General features: G+C 50.9%; 1 protein-coding gene across 2 annotated transcripts; it reads right to left on the bottom strand.

Moving 5' to 3' along the window:
- Positions 1-676: 676 nt before the first annotated feature.
- Positions 677-17,934, bottom strand: PABPC1L (poly(A) binding protein cytoplasmic 1 like). 2 transcript variants are annotated; one of them, XM_042930866.1, is made up of 10 exons: positions 17,742-17,934; positions 15,517-15,710; positions 13,901-14,016; positions 11,639-11,778; positions 11,383-11,477; positions 8,160-8,297; positions 7,766-7,861; positions 2,822-3,088; positions 1,697-1,781; positions 677-1,064 (listed from the first exon to the last, which is right to left on the bottom strand). In XM_042930866.1, exons 1-10 carry the CDS (start codon positions 17,932-17,934, stop codon positions 694-696), a joined length of 1,695 nt encoding a protein of 564 aa, XP_042786800.1. In that variant the 3' UTR covers positions 677-693. The 2 variants fall into 2 exon arrangements, with proteins under 2 accessions (XP_042786800.1, XP_042786801.1); XM_042930867.1 differs by lacking the exons at positions 677-1,064; positions 1,697-1,781 and having other exon boundaries at positions 2,676-3,088; positions 11,383-11,472; positions 11,631-11,778.
- Between the last annotated feature and the right edge of the window lie 507 nt (positions 17,935-18,441).

Consider the following 18,441-nt stretch of genomic DNA (forward strand, 5'->3'; position numbering starts at 1 on the left):
CCTTGCTGCTCAACACTGAATACGAAGGAAATACAGATTACTTTTGTTAATAATCCAGGCAGAGCAAATCATAATTAATAAACCAAGCATGATCTTGGCTCTTTCCCTCCTTCTGTTAGTAAGGGGGATTGTTTCTCAATTGTACACGTTACTAAACGAAACTCTGCTCGTTTATAATTCAAGAAGAGAAACAAACAAACAAACGAGGGCCAGTGCCTTAGCCAAGGTTCTGAGCCAAGGCCCCAGGAGCCCAGACTAAGAGGGCAGTCAGGCCAGCCTTACCCCGTGGTTGTATGTTGCTGAGGAATATTTGTGTGTCAGCAGAGGCCCACTTGGTGCAGGATATCCCGCCCCGCTGGCTCCTGTGGTCTGGGTACCAATATTGGCTGTAAGGAGTAAGCAGGGGAGTTAGGGCCTGACAGTGATCTAAAGCCAGGAAGCCTAAAGACAAGCATTCATGTAGAATCCCCAGCACCGACTGTGAGGCCGGCACACAGATGTACAAACATTTGCCGAATGAAGGAACAGATGTGCTGGCCTTACAGCTCAAACCTACGCCCTTGTTCACAGCTGCCGCAGTACTTGCTAAGGTTCTGATGTGATGCTAAGCCCCGCCATGTGTGATCTCATTCACCCACATGACAAAACAGGAGGGCTATTTCCATCCCTATTTTAAAAAGATGAGGTAGGTGATCAGATACAGTAGTTAGCAAGGCCACAGAGCGAGTTGGCCCCAGGAACCGGGTCTGTGGGACTCTGGAGCCCACACGAACTACTGTGCCTCACGGCCTCCAAAGTCAGCTCTACCCTCCAAGAGGCAAAAGGCAAGGTCACCATGGAGGCCAGTCCTGACTCCCCGCCTGTGCCAGCCCAGCACCAAGCCCCTACCCCACCCTCCGCGCACACCCGTTCCTCTTGACCCAGCCCACACTCACCCACTCTCTGGGTGTGGGGCACCGTGGGTGGCACCTGGGTGGAGGCCTGCCTGACACCGCTGACCTGCGCCGGGGGGCGCCGCAACATGGCTGGTGGTCGGATCATTGAGGCAGCTGGAGGGTAGGTGGCTTGTGGCACAAAGAACACGGAGAGAAAGGTCGGTGGGGCAGGGGCAGGACAATCAGAGCGGCACACTGCGCCCTGAAGGTTCTGGGGTGAGAAAGGCAATGGGTGGGAAAGGGAAGTAGAACATTCGCAGCAAAAAAGATGGGTGAATTCACCTAGTCAGGCAGACCCAGAACTCCAGGGAAGGGGAGTGTGTGGAAGTCTTCAATTACAAAGCCGACTTGTTTCTACACAAGCCCCAGGACGCACAGACCACATGATCACACCTGCTGGGTCCCCAAGCAGCTGCAAGGGAGGGCGAGCTCTGCTCCCAGAGAGGGGCCGGAGGGGCAAGACTGCCATGGGAGTGCGTTCTCATGGTCACAGATCAGACAAGTCTTGGGAGCTAACTGAAGAGAATGGCTGCACCGCTAGTCTTTCACAAGGTCGGCACTGCTTGGGGCTTTATGCACACCTCATTCAGAAGAGGAAACTGAGGTTCAGAGAGGTGAAGTTACCCACCCAAATGAACACCCTGGGAAGTAGAGCCAGGCTTGCCCCCAAAGCCTGTGTTCATAGCCCCAGGTTCCACGCTGCCCTGAGGGGTCCACCGTCCGTGGGCCAGGCTGAGGGTACAAGGGGCGGAGTCACTCACACGAGGGTCTCGGAGGCTGGGCCGTCCACCTGGGGGCAGGCTGCATGGGAGAGCTGGACGCATAGTACGCAGTCTGGGCAGGAGGCTGTGCGGGAGAAGACTGGGGGTGAGGGGGTCGCAGCAGGTGAGAAACCGCATCCCCTCATGGACACCCCTGCGGAAACTCCACCGCCCCCCTCCAGGGTTACTGATTAGTAAAGACCCACAAGCTGGGATGAAATCTCCGCTACCCCAGTTCAGGCTATTCGTTAGCCCTGAGCCTTCCAGGGCAAGGTGTCAGGTTCAATCCTCGCCCCTTATCATCAGAGCCACTGGCCCAAACAGCAGCATAAAATGGTGACAGACCTACTCAGACTTGTGCCAGCTTAAGCTACTGCTAAGAGGAGTGGGGGGTGGGGCGCCTGGGTGGCATAGTTGGTTACGCGTTCGCCTCCTGATTTCAGCTCAGGTCACGATCTCACAGTTTGGGAGTTTGAGCCCCGCACTGGACTCTGTGCTGACAGCATGGAGCCTGCTTGGGCTTCTCTGTCTCCCTCTCTTTGTCCCTCCCCTGTTCATGCTCGCTCTCAAAATAAATAAAACTTTAAAAAATTAAAAATAAGTAAAAGGAGCAGGGGAGCAGATACGTCCATCCCCGCAGCTGCAAATGGCCAACACCTTTCCACTCCCTCTAAGTCCTGGGAGCTCCCTTCCCAAGGGGGGCCGCTCAGAACACTGGCCTCCAGGAGAGAGGTTGGCAGGCAGCCCACAAAACAGGACCATCTAAGTTGGGGAAATGCTACATGCTCTCTGCTGGTTTGGGAAAGTCCTGACGCACACCAGCACGTTAGGGCAGAATAAAGGGTGCGGCAAAGCATAGTATAATAAGGAAAGCTAGTTCCTTTTCCTTAATGCAGGGTTTCTCAAACTTATTTGACCAGGGAGCATGTTTTTTAGCACAACACGAACCTCTCCCTGGTTGGGGACACACACTCTTACCCCCCGTTAACAGGTGGGGTTAAAGTGGCCTGCCTGCCACATTTCCAGCAGAAACAAGTTGAGAAGCTACATCTACCTGTGAGGCTGTATTCCTGCTCTACCTGGCTGTCAGGGAAGGGGTGCAGCGGGGTTCGGGCAGGCCATCACCTGGGGCACAGCGGGCAGGAAGTAGCTGGTGGGCTGCTGGAAGGAGCCAAAGAGGGGGCCACCCAGGGCCCGCACAGTAGACAGGCGCTGCATGTACTGGTTGGTCAAGATGGCCTTCCGTTCCTCTTTGCGCTGGGCCAGGGCCACGTACAGCGGCTTGGTGCCCACGATGCGCCCGTTCATCTCTGTCACGGCCTTTGTCGCCTCTTCTGGAGAGGAAAAACACACAAAGCCAAACCCCTTGCTGTGGCCACCCTCTGTCATCACCTAAAAGCAAGACAAGACAAGGGCTGCTGGGGGTGGGGAAGGAAGACTCCTGGGGCTGTGTCCCCCTCCTCCCCCGGGGCCCAGCCGGGCAGTGAGCAGGCCCAGGAGAAACTGTCACCCTGACATTGACTGAGGCCCACCGCATGCCAGATGCCGGACTGCCTTCTTGCTCCACAGGCGCCGCCACCCGATCGTGGGGGACACCACGACTCCCGCTTCACAGGTGACGGAAGCGGGGGCTCAGGAGTGACTTGGCTGAGACCAGTCAACTTGCTAACCGAGGGCTGCTTGCTGTTTTTAAAAAAATTTTTTTTAATGTTTATTTATTTTTGAGACAGAGAGAGACAGAGCACGAACAGGGAAGGGTCAGAGAGGGAGACACAGAATCTGAAGCAGGCTCCAGGCTCTGAGCTGTCAGCACAGAGCCCGACGTGGGGCTCGAACTCATGGACCGTGAGATCATGACCTGAGCCAAAGTCGGACGCTTAACCGACTCAGCCACCCAGGCACCCCAGCTGCTCACTGTTTAAGAGGACATTCCCTAGAGTCCGTGAGAACAGCAGCATTTCAGAATTTTTTTTTATATTTAAATTTTCTTTCTGAAATGATTTTCCTAGGCTGTGATGGAAGGCTGGTTTAAATGGTATCTACCCTCATCAGAGGGGCTAGGATGAAGAGGACAGTTTAGGATTGGTTAAAATCCAAGAACAGGGCAGGGGTCCTTAGCCAGAGCCACGATCTTAAACACTTCGTTTGAGGTCACTGTGATGAAAATCTGCATTTCGACTACCCTCTGGTTATTTTAATTCTTAGGATTCTTTAGTTCATTTGTGAAATTATGGACATAATAAAATGTTCTTAAGAGTTAGGTATCCTAGACTCCAATAAAAACTTAGATTTGAATGGGGGCACCTGGATGGCTCAGTTGGTTAAGCATCTGACTGTTGATTTCAGCTCCAGTCATGATCTCAGCGTCGGGAGGTGGAGCCTTGTGTTGGGCTTTGCACTGGGTGTGGAGCCTGCTTAAGATTCTCTTTCCTTCTACCACTCACACACGCTTGCTCTCTAAAATAAACTTGTAAATAAATGAATAAATATTTATTTATTCAAAAAATTAGTAATTAAAAAAATTAAAAAACGGTATGGAATATAAAAATTAAAAGGTTTAAATTTATACTTTTTATGCCTATTCTGTTAATTTTCTTTGTGGTGGAAATAAAAATCCTTATTACAATTGGGGGGGGGGGAAAAAAAAAAAAAGGTGGGTGGGAACTCATCCAGGGTCACCCAGCCTGTGGGCACCCATCAGCCAGAATTTGAACCCAATGCAGCATTCTGGTGACTTCCATTGCCTCTGCAAGGCACTGAGCCAGATTCTTTAGGAGAAATCTGGGGATTTCTCCTTCTGGGGAAGGCATTCTTAGTGTTGTTATTAAAATAAACTTTTTATTTTGCAATACCTCTAGGTATACAGAAAAGTTGCAAAAACAGTACAGGGCAGCCATCTTTCACCCAGGGTTGCCCCAGTGTGAACGAGTCAGAGGGACTTGGCCGAGACCAGTCCACATGTGTCAAAACCAGGATGTTAACATCGATACGGTTGTTATTAGCTACAATGCTATTGACTGAACTGCAGATTTCATTGGGATTCCCCTAGTTTTTCTAATATTTTTTTTTCTTTTCCAGGATCCAATCCACATTGCATTTATGGTTCTTAATTTTGGGGGTAGGGGGAGGTCTAGACACTGGCCTGGCCCATGCATTTAGATCTGAACTGACATACTTTTTAAATCTGCTCTATTAAAGCCCATTCTCTACACATCATCAATTTTCAAACTGCACCTTGCAACCCATTCATACGGGGGCCTGAACCTGAGGGTTCACAGATTCCCCCCCCCCCCACCGAGGGAGGCCAGTGGATAGAATTCAGGGGGTCTGTGAACTTGGATGGGGGGGAAAAATGGCATCTTAATTTTCACAGTAGTGTTTCCTTCTATTTTGAACACAGGCAACAAAAATAGGGGAGTCTTGGCTGTGCTGGTGATTTTGTCAGGAAGAGAAAGAAGATATTTTCATATGTCAACCACTGCGGATCTCAAAATATCATTTGTGCTAATTGGTACCTCTCTAGACCTTCTCGTTTGATGTAATTATGAACCACATACTGCTGTTACCTTAGCATTTTGATAATTATATTTCAGTAGAATTGTTTCTCTGCAATCCTATGAATTTTCTTTTAGGCATTTAAGGATATTCTCAGAAGGGATCTGTAGGCTATCATCAGACAGCCAAATTTTCTTGACACCAAAGTATTGTCTAGCAAGGTAATAAAAACTTCTGTTAGGTAGTAAATAATGATAAAATGCACTTATATAGCTGCTATGAATGTGACAGTGTTATTAGCACTTTATATACCTTAACTCGTTTTCATAATCACTGTATTTTATATATAATAGAAATCATATGAATATGTAAGCCTATATAAAATCCCCATTTTATAACCTAATTGGTCAACTAACAAGATAGTGCCACAACTCTAAGTAACCCAGATTTTTAGAATTCCCTCCACTCGAGGAGTCCTCAAGGAGGTGGGTGAATTCCCAGAAATTATACACAATGTGTGAATAATCAGATCACTATTTTACCACTTGTTGTGGGCAGGCGCTCTACATGCTGACTCTTTAGTGCTCAGGACACCTCGAGAGGTAGGGAAGGTTGCTCCCACTTTACAGATGGGTAAACGGGCTCCAAGTGGCAAAGTCACTTCCTGCAGATCCTACAGCTAGTTAATGGTAGGACTGGGATTTAGACCACAATACTACCCAAATTTATACCCAAAGTATAAATTTGCTGGGCAAGAGGGCCCACGGCTTTTTTATAATGTTTAAGCAAATTTATTGATGCTTAATTTACATGTCCCACAGCTCGGTCACATTTGAGTCCTTAACTCAAAAACTGTTAGAACCTCTTCCCCAAACACCAGGCATTTAAAATTGGATTCAACAGGGCTGCCTAGGTAGCTCAGTTGGTTAAGCATCAGACTTCGGCTCAGATCATGATCTCACAGTTCAAGCCCCACATCAGCCTCTGTGCTGACAGCCCAGAACCTGGAGCCCACTTCGAGTTCTGTGTCTCTCTCTCTCTGCCTCTCCTCTGCCCCTGCTCACACTGTCACTGTCTCTCTCTCTCTCTCTCTCTCTCGCTCAGGAATAAGTAAACATTAAAAGAAAAAAAATTTTTTTAATGTTTATTTTTGAGAGACAGAGCATGAGCAGGGGAAGGGCAGAGAGAGAGAGAGGGAGACACAGAATCTGAAGCAGGCTCCAGGCTCTGGGCTGTCAGCACAGAGCCTGACGCAGGGCTCAAACTCACAAACCATGGGACCATGACCTGAGCCGAAGTCAGATGCTTAACTTACTGAGCCACCCAGGCTCCCCAAGCATCTGACTCTTGATTTTGGCTCAGGTCATGATCTCGCGGTTCGCAGGATCAAGCCTCACAGCAGGTTCTGTACTGACAGCATGGAGCCTACTTGGTATTCTCTCTCTCTGCCCTTCCCTGCTCTCACTCTCAAAATAAATAAAAATAAACTTTAAAAAATTGGATTTAACAGGCAAAAGAACTTCCTAAGAACCCAACCATTGCATCACATGTGCTGGTCTCCAGCCCCATTACTCACACTGATCTCTTTGGAAAGTTCCTCATTCCCACCTGCAGCTCCCTACCTCCTCACAGCCAAGCCAAATGTTTCTCACACTTCTTACAGGAAGCCCTCCTTCCTGTTCCCCTGGGCTACCATACCTCTGCCTCCAGTACTCCCACCCTCACTACAAAAACACCTTATAATAGATTTGAGTTAGTGACGTGTCTGACTTCCCCACTTGACTATAAGCTACTCGAGGGCAAGAACCACATCTAACTTGTTACTGTATACTTCCCAGAGGGCCCGGTAAGACAGGAGGTGCTTAAGGATGGAATGAATGAATGCTGGGTCATCTTAAAATCACCTGGGGAGCTTTTAAAATAAAATGCCCAGGCCCTACTCAGAGATCATGAGTCGTCTGACTCAGGTGTCTGTCTTTAAGAGCTCCCCAGGTGAGTTTTAATAAACCAGGGTTGAGAACCATCCAATGAGCCCAACACTCTCCTTGTGGGGATGAAGGTCAGAAGACATCTGCTAAAAGTCACAGAGCTACTGAGAACAGCCAATCATCACTTATCAGGTGCCAAGGGGGCTGGGCAGGTGGTAGGTGCTCAGTAAACGGGGAATGAATGAACGAATGAAGAATATAGCAGCCCAACCTTCTCATTTTCCAGATGGGGGGACGGGGGTCCGAAAGACAACAAAACAAGCAGTGGAAATTCTGAAACATGAATTTCTAGAATCTGGCATACAGTAGGCACTCAATAAATGCTTATTAAATGAACCAAGGTTACAGTGAGCCCCAATAAGTCCAGCTGTATGATTGGGACTGGACTTCAACCCTCTTCCCCTCCTGAGCAGACAAGGCTGCAGATGGACGTCAAATTCCAATGGGGGGGGGTCAGACATAGCCCCCCAAACTCTTAAAAGGAGTAGCTCAGCACCAACTCCCTGGAAGAAGGGGTGTATAGGCAGCAGGAAGATGGAGGGGCAGGCTCTCTATCCCCTGTAGGTGCCCCCCCCCCAGCCCTCACCTTGGCACTGGTAATCACTCCATAGGGAGAGAACTCTCTTCTCAGCTTCTCATCATCGATGGAGTCATCCAGGTTCTTAACATACAGGTTCACACCCTAGAAAGAGAGGTTACTGTGGATGTGTCCCTTCCCCTCCACGCCCCAGGATCCCTCATGTCGGGGACCAATGTAGGCCATGGGGGCCCTGGAAGCCTTGGCCACCAAGCCTCCTGCTTCCAGTCTGGCATGGCACCCACGCCCCCAGCCGGCGTGCCCATCACTGGAAGCTGCAGCCCCCATGGCCCCTAAAGCCAGCTTCCTGGGGGTGGGATTGTTGGAGAAAGGCTTCATATTCAGGACCTCCACACACACACTCTCACATGGCTGCAGCTGTCACCAGGGGACTGACCCTCACCTGGTAACGGGTCAGCCGGTCCTGCTTCATCTGCTCGAACCTACGCTTCAGCTCATTCTGCCTTTCCACCCGCTTCTGGGCCCGGCCCACGTACAGTAGCCGCCCTCTCACCTCCTTCCCATTCATGTCCGTCACGGCCTGGGCAGAGAGGGAGCAAGCGTCCTTGGTAACCACCCCCATGAGGCCCTGGCCTCCAGTCCCTGCAAACCAGGCCAGCCTTGTTAGCTGAGAATAATTAGTATCAGGATAAAAGCCACTTAAAGAATCCACTTTTTTAAAAACATGGGACAAAATTTCAGAGTAAACCATAGATTTAAAAAAAACAAACAAACTTGATTTGCGCTCTACTTTAAGAAGTGAAATTGAAATTTGCAAAGTTTCCCACAGTTAACCTTTAGGTTCTTAACTTTATGTACACACTGATGATCTGAACAGAGCAGGGAGCAGAATTCTTTCAAAACGGCATGAGGGCATAATCAACATCCTTCACTTCATGCTGGATTTCACAGCACAAAGAATCCTTTTTGCTAACTACGAAGGCTTTTGTTTTTGTTAAGAAACACGTCTTAACCCTTTTTTCTTCTTTTCTTCAGATAGCTGGCCTAAGCAGGCCACATCCTAAATGGTCAGTGGCTTTGATTGCATGGAATCCTACATCTTCTACAAGATGTGCAACTTCTCTTAATGCATTTATACTGAACTGAATTTACATGGACTTATCTGCAAAAAAAAAAAAAAAAAAAAAAAATCAGCAAAAAGGTAGACTCGTGTGTGTACCAGCTCGATGGTTAGGGTTAGACACTAGTGTTAGTGAGGAGATGTTTGAAAAGGGCCTTTTTTAAACGTAAGCTCTAACACCCAAAGTGGGGCTTGAACAAAAGGGAATTTTTTAAGTGGCCAACTAGTCAGTAAATATTTTTACATCATGAGGATATTTCCTTACCTAAATATGCAAATCTATGTAAACACAGTCGAAGGCCACAGAAACTGCTAGTTGTACGTCAGTCTTTAAGGTCATTACCTGGGTTTTCTATTCTGTTCCACTGGTCTACATGTCTATTTTTCTGCCAGTACCACACTGTTTTGATTACTCCAGTTTTGTAATATAACAATGGAATATCACTCAGCGATTAGCAAGAAGGAAATATTGCCATTTCAAGGTCATAGATGGAGCTAGAGAGTATAATGCTAAGCAAAATAGAGTAAGGCAAATACCGTATGATTTCACTCATTTGTGGAATTTAAGGGAAAAAATGAGCAAAGGGAAAAGGAGAGAGAGAGAGAGAGAGAGAGAGAGAGAGAGAGAGAGGGAGAGAGAGAGAGAGAGATTGAGAGAGGCAGGCAGGCAAACCAAGAAACAGACTCTCAACTATAGAGAGTAAACTGGTGGTTACCAGAGGGGAGGGGGCGGGTGGGTTAAATAGGTTAGTTAACATACAGCGTAATATTAGTTTCAGGTGTACAATATAGTGATTCAACACTTCATCACCCGGTGCTCATCACAAGTACACTCCTTAATTCCCATCACCTATTTAACAAGATTTCATTGTTTTTTATGGGTAATACTCCATTGTGTGTGTGTATGTGTGTGTGACCCCACATCTTCTTTATCTACTTGTCAACTGATAGACACTTGGGCTGATTCCATAACTTGGCTATTGTAGATAATGCTGCTACAAACATCAGGGTGCATATAGAATTGTTGAATCACTATATTATACACCTGAAGCTAATATAACACTGTACAAAAGAAAGTCATGCTTACAGAAATCATTAACATAAAAGTCATTACCAAAGCCTCTAAGACTGTGGAGTCTATAGACCCCTGAGGCTTCACCCACCTATTCCAACTTGTCGTTTTACAGGTGAGCAAACCAAAGCCTAGAGAGAGAGTGGCATTTGTCCAAGGACACACAAGAAGTCACCTTTCGAAAGGAGCCATTCACTTAAGAACAAGACTTCTGAGTCAGAAAGAGCTGGTTCTAATCCCCATGTTGCCTCTTGCTAGCTACCACCCTGTGGAGCCTGAAAACAGTTTAGCCCACACTGGTGAAGCAGCGAGGAGAGCGTATGCAGCCCTCAGCACAGTGCCCGGCCCCTGGCAAGTGCCCAGCAAGAAGTGGCTGCCGTCAAGATGGCACCAGGTAGGGTCTCTAGCCAGAACCCACAATGAGCTGAGATCCCCTTGTCCAACAGTCTTCATGGGGCAGCATCCAAGGAAAGAGCTTTAGGGTAGGAAGGCAAATGGGACAACATCACTCCAGCTTGGTCACTGTGTGACCTTGTACCATTCACTTGTTCAGCCAATAGATAGCTAGTACGTACTGGCAGGTGCAATGCCGGAGATTTAAGGGTGAAATGAGATCCGGCCCCTACCCTCAGTCCCATTACATGGAAATCTGTGTTAATGATGGAGAGAGACAGAAAGGGCACCTCACCAGAAGCACGGGATGAAAGAAGAGGCTCCTCGGTGGAGGGAAAGCATAAGCTGAGACCCACAGGATAAGCACTAAGTCTGAAGCCACACCGTCTGATACGGTGGTCACTAACCGCATGCAGCTACCTGAGCACTTGAAATATGGCTAGTCTGAGTTGACATGTACTGGAAGTACCAGGTTTCAAAGAATTAGTACCAAAAAAGGGGGAATGTAAATATCTGTTTTTATATTGAATACTCACTGGAGTGATAATTTCAATATGTTAAATTGAATGGTAGACATTATTAAAATCAATTTCTGGTGGGTTTTTTTTTTTTTACCCCTTTTAATATGGCTACTGGAAAATTTTAAATCTCACACGTGGCTCCCATTATATTTCTACTGAATAGCACTAATCTAAAGAGTAAGAGAAGGGAAAGGTTTGAGAAACAGCATTTATCTGCAAAGGCCTGCGAGCAAGAAATAACCTAAGCGCTTCCCCTCCCTGGCCTCAATCCCACCATCAATTCAAGAAGAGGGTGGTGGCTGTCTCAGAGACCCCTCTACTTCCCCTGGGTGACAAGAATCTATGAAAAGCAGTCAGCCTTAGGGTTTAGAAGCACCAGGTGAGGCTGCAACCTTCTGCCTTCGCCACAGGCAGGCAGGGCCCTGACTGTTGTGCGCCCAGGCTGGGGAGGAACTTTCTTCTCCTCTGTGGGCAGCTGGAGCCCCCTCCTCCTGATCTCCTTTCTTCCTAGTACTGGTGTGGTACCTCCTCCAGGAAACGACCACGGGGAGGCTCCTACCTTCTGGGCTTCCTCATGCTTCTCAAAGTTGACAAAGCCGAAGCCCCGGGAGTGGCCGCTGTCATCCCTCATCACCTTCACACTCAGCATCTTCCCTGAGAAGGGCCAACCTGGCTCAAAGGGAGTTGGGGAAGCCCCAAGAGGCTCCCCTTCCTTCCCCCACTTCCTCAAGAAGCTCCAGAAAGGCCCCTCCGCCCAGCCCAACCTGGGGACAGAAGACAAAGTGATGCCCGATTCCCTTGGGGAACACGCCCACCAAACTGGGAGAAGAGGTCCTGTAGGCCCTGCTCGTCCACGTCCACGTGGAGGTTCTTCACATAAATGTTGGTGAACTCCATGGCGCGAGCTCCCAGCTCTGCTTCCCTCTCCCGTCGAGACTTGAAGTGGCCAACAAAGCTGTGGACACACTGACAGGGTAGGTAGCTGCCAGCCATTAGTCACCCCCCATTCCACCCAGCAACCCTAGGTCACTTGGATCAATTGCCATCAGCCTCCAGGCACCTATATCCCTCATCGAAAGGCTGGGAAGGGCAATACTCTTTAGATGGATTACATCCAAGGCCAGACCACTTCCGACAGATTCTATGTTCTAGCATCGGGTTAAGAAGATTTCATTCTATGGGGCACCTGGGTGGCTCATTCCATTAAGTGTCGGACTTCACCTCAGGTCATGAGCTCGCAGTCCGTGAGTTCAAGCCCCACATTGGGCTCTGACAGCTCTGAGCCTGGGGCCTGCTTCAGATTCTGTGTCTCCCTCTCTCCCCTCACCCCCCACTCATGCTCTGTCTCTCTCTCTCAAAAATAAATAAATGCTAAAAAAAAAAAAAAAAAAAAAAGATTTCATTCTTGGGGCACCTGGGTGGCTCAGTCAGTTAAGCATCGGACTCTTGTTCTCAGCTCGGGTCATGATCTCACGGTTCTTGAGTTCAAGCCCCGCATCAGGCTCTGCACTGACGGCATGGAGCCTGTTTGGGATTCTCTCTCTCTGCTCCTCTCTCTCGCTCTCAAAATAAACTTTATTTAAAAAAGATTTTATTCTTGTGGCAAATGCACAGAGACCTCCTACCATACACCAGGCAGTTGAGTGTACACGAGGGAAGAGCAGGAACTAAAGAGTCCTACAGAGGGCTTGAGTCCCCACTCTGCAGTTGCCTACCAGTGTGACCCTGGGCAAGTTACTTCACCTCTCTGAGCCTCAGTGTTCATTCTTATAAAACGGGATGAGGGACACTTGGCTGGCTTGGTCGGTAGAGCATGAGGTTCTTGGTCTCAGGGTTGTAAGTTCAAGCCCCACGTTAAATTAAATTTTTTAATTTAAAATTTAAATTTAAAAAATTGTTCTTAAATGATTTTTGAGAGACCGAGTGCAAGTGGGGGGAAGGGCAGAGAGAGAGAGGGAGACACAGAATCTGAAATGGGCTCCAGACTCTGAACTGTCAGCACAGAGCCCGACGCGGGGCTCGAACTCACGGACCATGAGATCATGACCTGAGCCGAAGCTGGACGCTTACCCAACTGAGCCACCCAGGTGCCCCTAGAGATTACTTTAAAAGAGAAATAAGTAAATAAAATAAAAACTGGGGATGAAACTCAGATCACAGGCATTTGCTTATTCACTTCACAGGTACTGGGTACACTAGAGAAGCAGTAGTAACCAGAACCAACATGGTCTACACATGGGGAAACACATCTAGGAAAGTATCCTAGATTAAGGGGGAAAAAAGAGAAAATTTAATGGTGTCTATGGCACACTTAGCACAAATAAGCTGTAGCTGGCACTAAAGATGGAGGAGCAAAGGTGAGCTCGGGCAGACGGTGGCTAACGAAGGTCACGTCCTTTGCCGAACTGGGGAAAGCCTGCCGGGCTCAGTTGCATTGACGGGAGCCGCCCCCGAGAAACTGGCCAAGGTAACCCTCAGTGCATCTTCCGGCTCAAAGCCACTTTGCCTCCACGGCACCGAGCGTGGGGCCGGCCATCACCGGGGCAGAGTCACAACTGGGGACGGGGAACCCCAGAGCAGGGTCTCTCCAGCATCTGCAGCTCAACTGTCCTGTCCGTGAAGAGGGGCGGCAGGGGGTGGGGGAGGGATGCCGCCCTTAAAGGTATGAAGATGGTGGGCTAAGCCCAGGCCTGCTTCCCTTCCTGTCCCCAAATCCCATGAAACGACACAAAAGGTTTACGAAAAGAATTTTCACAGCCATGCCAAGAAGGCTGGAAAACAGATGAAATCACTGACTCCAGGGTGACGTGGCCACTAGCTGTTCCTGCTGGAACTGCAAAATCCCTCCTCGGAGCGATGCTCTCACGAGTATTGGCAGCCCCGTTTTGACTTGGGGAAAGGGAGCTCCTGAGACCCCGAACTCTGCTCAGGTCACACTGCCAGGAGCGTACCGGCTGCGGCTTAGTGGCTGGTGCCCATCAGACAGTGACGGACGGCATCAGCCCCCCTCCCCAGGTCGGCCGCAGCCCTGCCCCCCCCTCCCCCCCTCCCCCCCCCCCCCCCCGCGCCCCACTCACACTTTGCGGTCATTCAGCAGCATCCCGTTCATGGTGACGATGGCCTGCTGAGCGGCCTCATGGGTTTCAAAGTGGACGAAGCCGAAGCCCCGGGAACCGTGATTGTCACACACCACCTGGACCACGGGGGAGAAGGACAGAGGCAGCATGCAACCGAGGGTTCGGGTGGAAAAGAACGGCACAGGTAACAACTACTATTTGAGTGCTTGCTCTGTGCCCCACACACAGTCCCTCCACCTTTAACTCAAGCCCCGGCTCTTCCATTCAGATTTAATCACGGTGACTGGGGCCCCCACTCTGGGCCGAGCACCACTAAGGGTATCCCATGCTCATCTTGTTACATTTACTATAGGAACCCCTCCAGGCAATTCTGAGCCTCTGAGCCCCAGCCTGATTGGGGAAAATAGGAATAAATGACTAGCCCAAGGTCACTAGCCAGCCATGCTTCTGATTATTATGGCTACCACTTAGACGGTGAGCAGAGTACCAGGTATCCTTACGTTGTGAAGATTACCAGACGTAAAACACGGGCACAACAAGCCTATGAGGTGGCTTCTACAACCGCCCCCTTTTAGAGGAAGCTGAGGTATGGAGAGCTTAGAAAACTGGCCCAAGGGTACATTGCTAGCCAGGAAGTGGAAGTGGCAGGATCTGAACCCCAGGCACCAAAGTCCAAGGTCTCACCGACTCTGTAGCGCTGACTCTGCTCAGCAGCTGGCCGCACTACAGGTCTGGTTCTCTTCCCACTGTGCTACGGAAACCTTTCCTGGGCCTTTGACTGCATGGTCACTATGCTTTTCCCTCAGAGCCCCATTTCCAGCTATTCCTAAAAGTGTCACCATCTCCGACCAGCCTGAGAGATCCCAGGGCGGGGCCGACATTTGTGTGCCTTGCAGCTAACCCGGCCCACAGCAGGTCCTCAGTAGGCCTCCCACACTCGCCTGGGTCACATACAGCTTTCTGTCCAATCCACAGGGGTCCAGAGGAAGCCTCAAGGCTTGGCTGCCAGGATGGCCTTAGTTAGCAGCCCTCCTATGTCCCTTTATAATTTCTGTCCTGTCTCTCTGAACCTGGGCTGGTCTCAGGACTTGCTTTGGCCAAAGAAGGCAGTAGAAGCAGTGGTGTGCCAGTTCCGAGCTTACATCTCAAGAGGCCTGGTGAGCTTCCACTCAGTCCCCTGGGCCACTGCCACGGTCACGAGAATAGCCTGAGCTAGCCCGCTGGAGGAGGAAAGACTGTAGGGAGGGGAGCCGAGGTGCTCCAGCTGACAGCCAACCGCCCTCTAGAAGCGGAGCCAGTCGGCTCTCAGTGGGCATACGAAGGAGCCCAGCCAAGAGCAGAAATGCCCGGCTGAACCCCGTCCAGATTGCCCACTGCAGAATCAGGAGCTGAATAAATGCTTGTTGACAGCCCCTAACCTCTGACGTTGGTTACGCAGCCAGAGCTGACTGATACACAGGCGGCCTCCGATGGATCTGCGAAGAGACCAACTGAACGTGCTCGCTGCGCCTGAGCTGTACCGAAAAGCAGTGGGCCGCGGGGCAAGGCGTTGCTCGGCGTCCCTCTACCATACAGGTATGCGACACAGACCCTCCCCCGCGAGGGGGCACACCCACCTTGCAAGAGAGGATGTTCCCAAAGGTGGAGAAGGTGTCATATAAGGCCTTGTTGTCTATGGAGTCCTCCAGGTTCTTGATGAAGATGTTGCCCACACCCGACTTGCGGAGTCCTGGGTCCCGCTGGGACCACATGATGCGGATGGGCTGTCCTCTGATCACTTCGAAGTTCATGGTGTCCAGTGCCCGCTCCGCTGGACAGGAGGAGGAGGAGGAGGAGGAGGAGAAAAGGGAGCAAGTAAGGGTATTTCTTTCCCTGAGCCCGGAGGCGCTTAACTGGAAGCAGAACAAAGAAAACAGTGCCACTGTCTGGGTGTCACTTGAGAGAAGAGCCTGGAGCCTCAGAGGAGATGAGCAGAAATAATTAACGTGCATGGCGCTCCTCCCACCCTCGTGTTGGGGTCCCATTCAGCTCCTCACAATAGCCGCGTGAGCATGGATTCGTAGCCCCACTTCACGGAGGGAAACTGAGGCTCAGAAAGGGGGAAGGATCAGTGGCAGAGCAGGTCTACCACGGTTTCGAGAGCACGTGGGGTAGATAAAAAGGTAAAGGAGGGTCCTTTAGACAAAGAGTGGCAGCAGTTAGGGGAAATGAAAGCTCAGAAGTGCGGAGAGGCAGAGCAGAGATTCAATCCCCAGCAGCAGGACTCTGGGGGATAACACCTCTCTGAGCCTGTTTCTTCACCTGTAAAGTGGGGATGATGAGACTATTACCCGCCTTCCCACATCTAACAAAGGGAGAGAATACCACCCACCCCCGGGTTGAAAATTAAATCGGGTATGCGGGGCACCTGGGTGGCTCAGTCACTTAAGCGTGGGACTTTGCCTCAGGTCTCACGAACTATGAGATAGAGCCCCCGCATGGTGGGGGGGCTCCTTGCTGACAGCGCAGAGCCTGCTTGGGATTCTCTCCCTCTGCCTCCCCCACTCCCCCACTCTCAAAATAAATAAATAAACTTAAAAAAAATCAGGTATGTAAGGTGCCCTGCATTTTGTGCCTGGTACAAAATAGGAGTTTGGTAAATGGTAGTGTGTCTGAGAACAGCACCCTAGGCCCATTCTCCGGCCACTGCTACGGCCTGTTCCCTGCCAGTAAGAGGCAAACTCCTTTCTCTTCCCTGGAGCTCGATTTATACCATCTGTGAAGTCTGGCAAAAAGGTCAGGGCGTGCAGGGCTTGGAGGAAGATGTTAGAGGCAGTGCGGGGTAAAGCAGAGAGCGAGGGAGAAGGCTCTCTGGGATCCAGCTCGGTCACCTGCTGGGAAGCCAGCAAAACCACCCCCAGCAAACCCCCAGTTTAGGAAACCTCCCTATCCACCCAGGAGACCCAGAGTAAGAGTGGCGGCTTTTGAACTTGGCTGGGGCAGCCCTTTTTTGGTGGTTTCTGGAGTCTTATGCCTGAACGTTATAGCTACCGTTCTTCTCTAAGATTAGCACTTACTGAGCCCTCCTGCTGCACCAGATGATACTGGAGAGACGTCACAGACACAGTTCGTTCCTTCCACACTACTGGGGGATAAGCCGTAGCCCCATCTCACAGAAGAGGTACTGAGTGTGAGCCCTTCCTCCGGCTCACAGCCCGACCTGGCGCTCTCAGTCTTTACCCTCTCCACTGTAAAGTGTGGCCGTAACCACCTGGCCAGCTCTAATCAATCCTATCAGCTCTGAAAAACTCTGTGGGGGCCTGGAGTGGAGGGGTTTTCAGGGTTCCCCAAGGAGGAGCCTCTCGGTGCAAGCTCAGGTCTGGCAGCCCCGCCGGGCGGGAGCCCAAGGCCCAGCTCTCCTGGCTTCCCCACTCCACCTGTATCCTCCCCAGGTGCCTTGACTTTCTCACCCTCCCGACCACTCTACATAAGGTAGGTAGGATCCCCATTTTTCAGACATGCGACTGAAACAGAACGGTTGATTAATTGCTCAGTCACACAGCTGCCGGCCTTCTGATCCGAGGCCGGCGTGACCCCTTAACCCCTTAGCTGTTTTCACTCAGCCTTTATAGCTCTCCTCTGTACAACGGAGCACCAATAAAACACGCGGTGAGCTCACACTAATTGCTCGTAGCGGTCTCAGGGGGCTCTTAGGGACAGGGCCCCTTCCAACCCCTTGTATCTCTGGGCCTCAGTGTCCCTGGTTGCAAAATGAGAGATGCAGGAGCAGCCAGAGATGGCAGCGCGGGCCTGAGATGCCATCTGTCGGTCGGTGCGTCTGTGCCCTCCCCCGGGGGCTCACCGTCGGCGGGCTGCTGGAAGTTGATGTAGGCGTAGCCCAGCGAGCGGCGGGTGGCCACGTCGCGGCACACGCGGATGGACAGGATGGGGCCGGCGGGCGAGAACTTCTCATACAGCATGGCCTCGGTCACGTCGGGGTGCAGGTCGCCCACATAGAGCGAGGCGAGCGGGTAGCCCGGGCCGCTGGCGTTCATGGCGGGAACTGAGACGCCGCTCCGGGGCTCTCCCTCTCCGGCGGCAGCCCCTCCCTTTAGCGCCCGCCCCGCCCCGCCCCCCCCCAGCTGGGACCCCTCAGCGCTCCAGGGGCCCCAGGTGGTGCCCCTGGGACCCCGCCTCCGGAGGCGGGGCGCGCCCTCAACGGGGCCTGCGGGGACGCGGGTAAGAGCGGGGCCGGATCCCAGTTCCAATCCCGGTCATTGCCTTTCTGGGCCCTTCTCAGTAACAGGGATGGCTCTCTTCTCAAGCGTTCGAGGGAACCGCGCATTTTGTGTTTCACATACGAACAGAACCCCGAGCCGGAAACTCAGCTTAAAAGATTGTGCACCTCGCTTCCTGAAAGGAGTCTTTTTATCGACACAGCCCGAATCCAGCACCCCCTCCTGGAACTGGCCGTGTGAATTGGGGACTGAAGGCTCCACGTGAGAATTTGAGACCACAGAGGTCTCCCTTGACACCGGGTCTCCCGTTGCTGAAATCTTTTC

This window comes from Panthera leo, chromosome A3 (genome assembly GCF_018350215.1).
Source record: "Panthera leo isolate Ple1 chromosome A3, P.leo_Ple1_pat1.1, whole genome shotgun sequence".
In the NCBI taxonomy this organism is placed as follows: Eukaryota; Metazoa; Chordata; class Mammalia; order Carnivora; family Felidae; genus Panthera; species Panthera leo.

Excerpts from the sequence above, each read along its gene's own strand:
- PABPC1L (XM_042930866.1), bottom strand. The coding sequence starts at position 17,934 with ATGAACGCCAGCGGCCCGGGCTACCCGCTCGCCTCGCTCTATGTGGGC. Across the intron at positions 1,782-2,821 it reads TCCTGCCCGCTGTGCCCCAG|CCTCCTGCCCAGACTGCGTA; the intron begins GTGATGGCCTGC and ends TCTCCCGCACAG. Across the intron at positions 1,065-1,696 it reads CCAGCCTCCGAGACCCTCGT|CCACCTACCCTCCAGCTGCC; the intron begins GTGAGTGACTCC and ends TTGTGCCACAAG.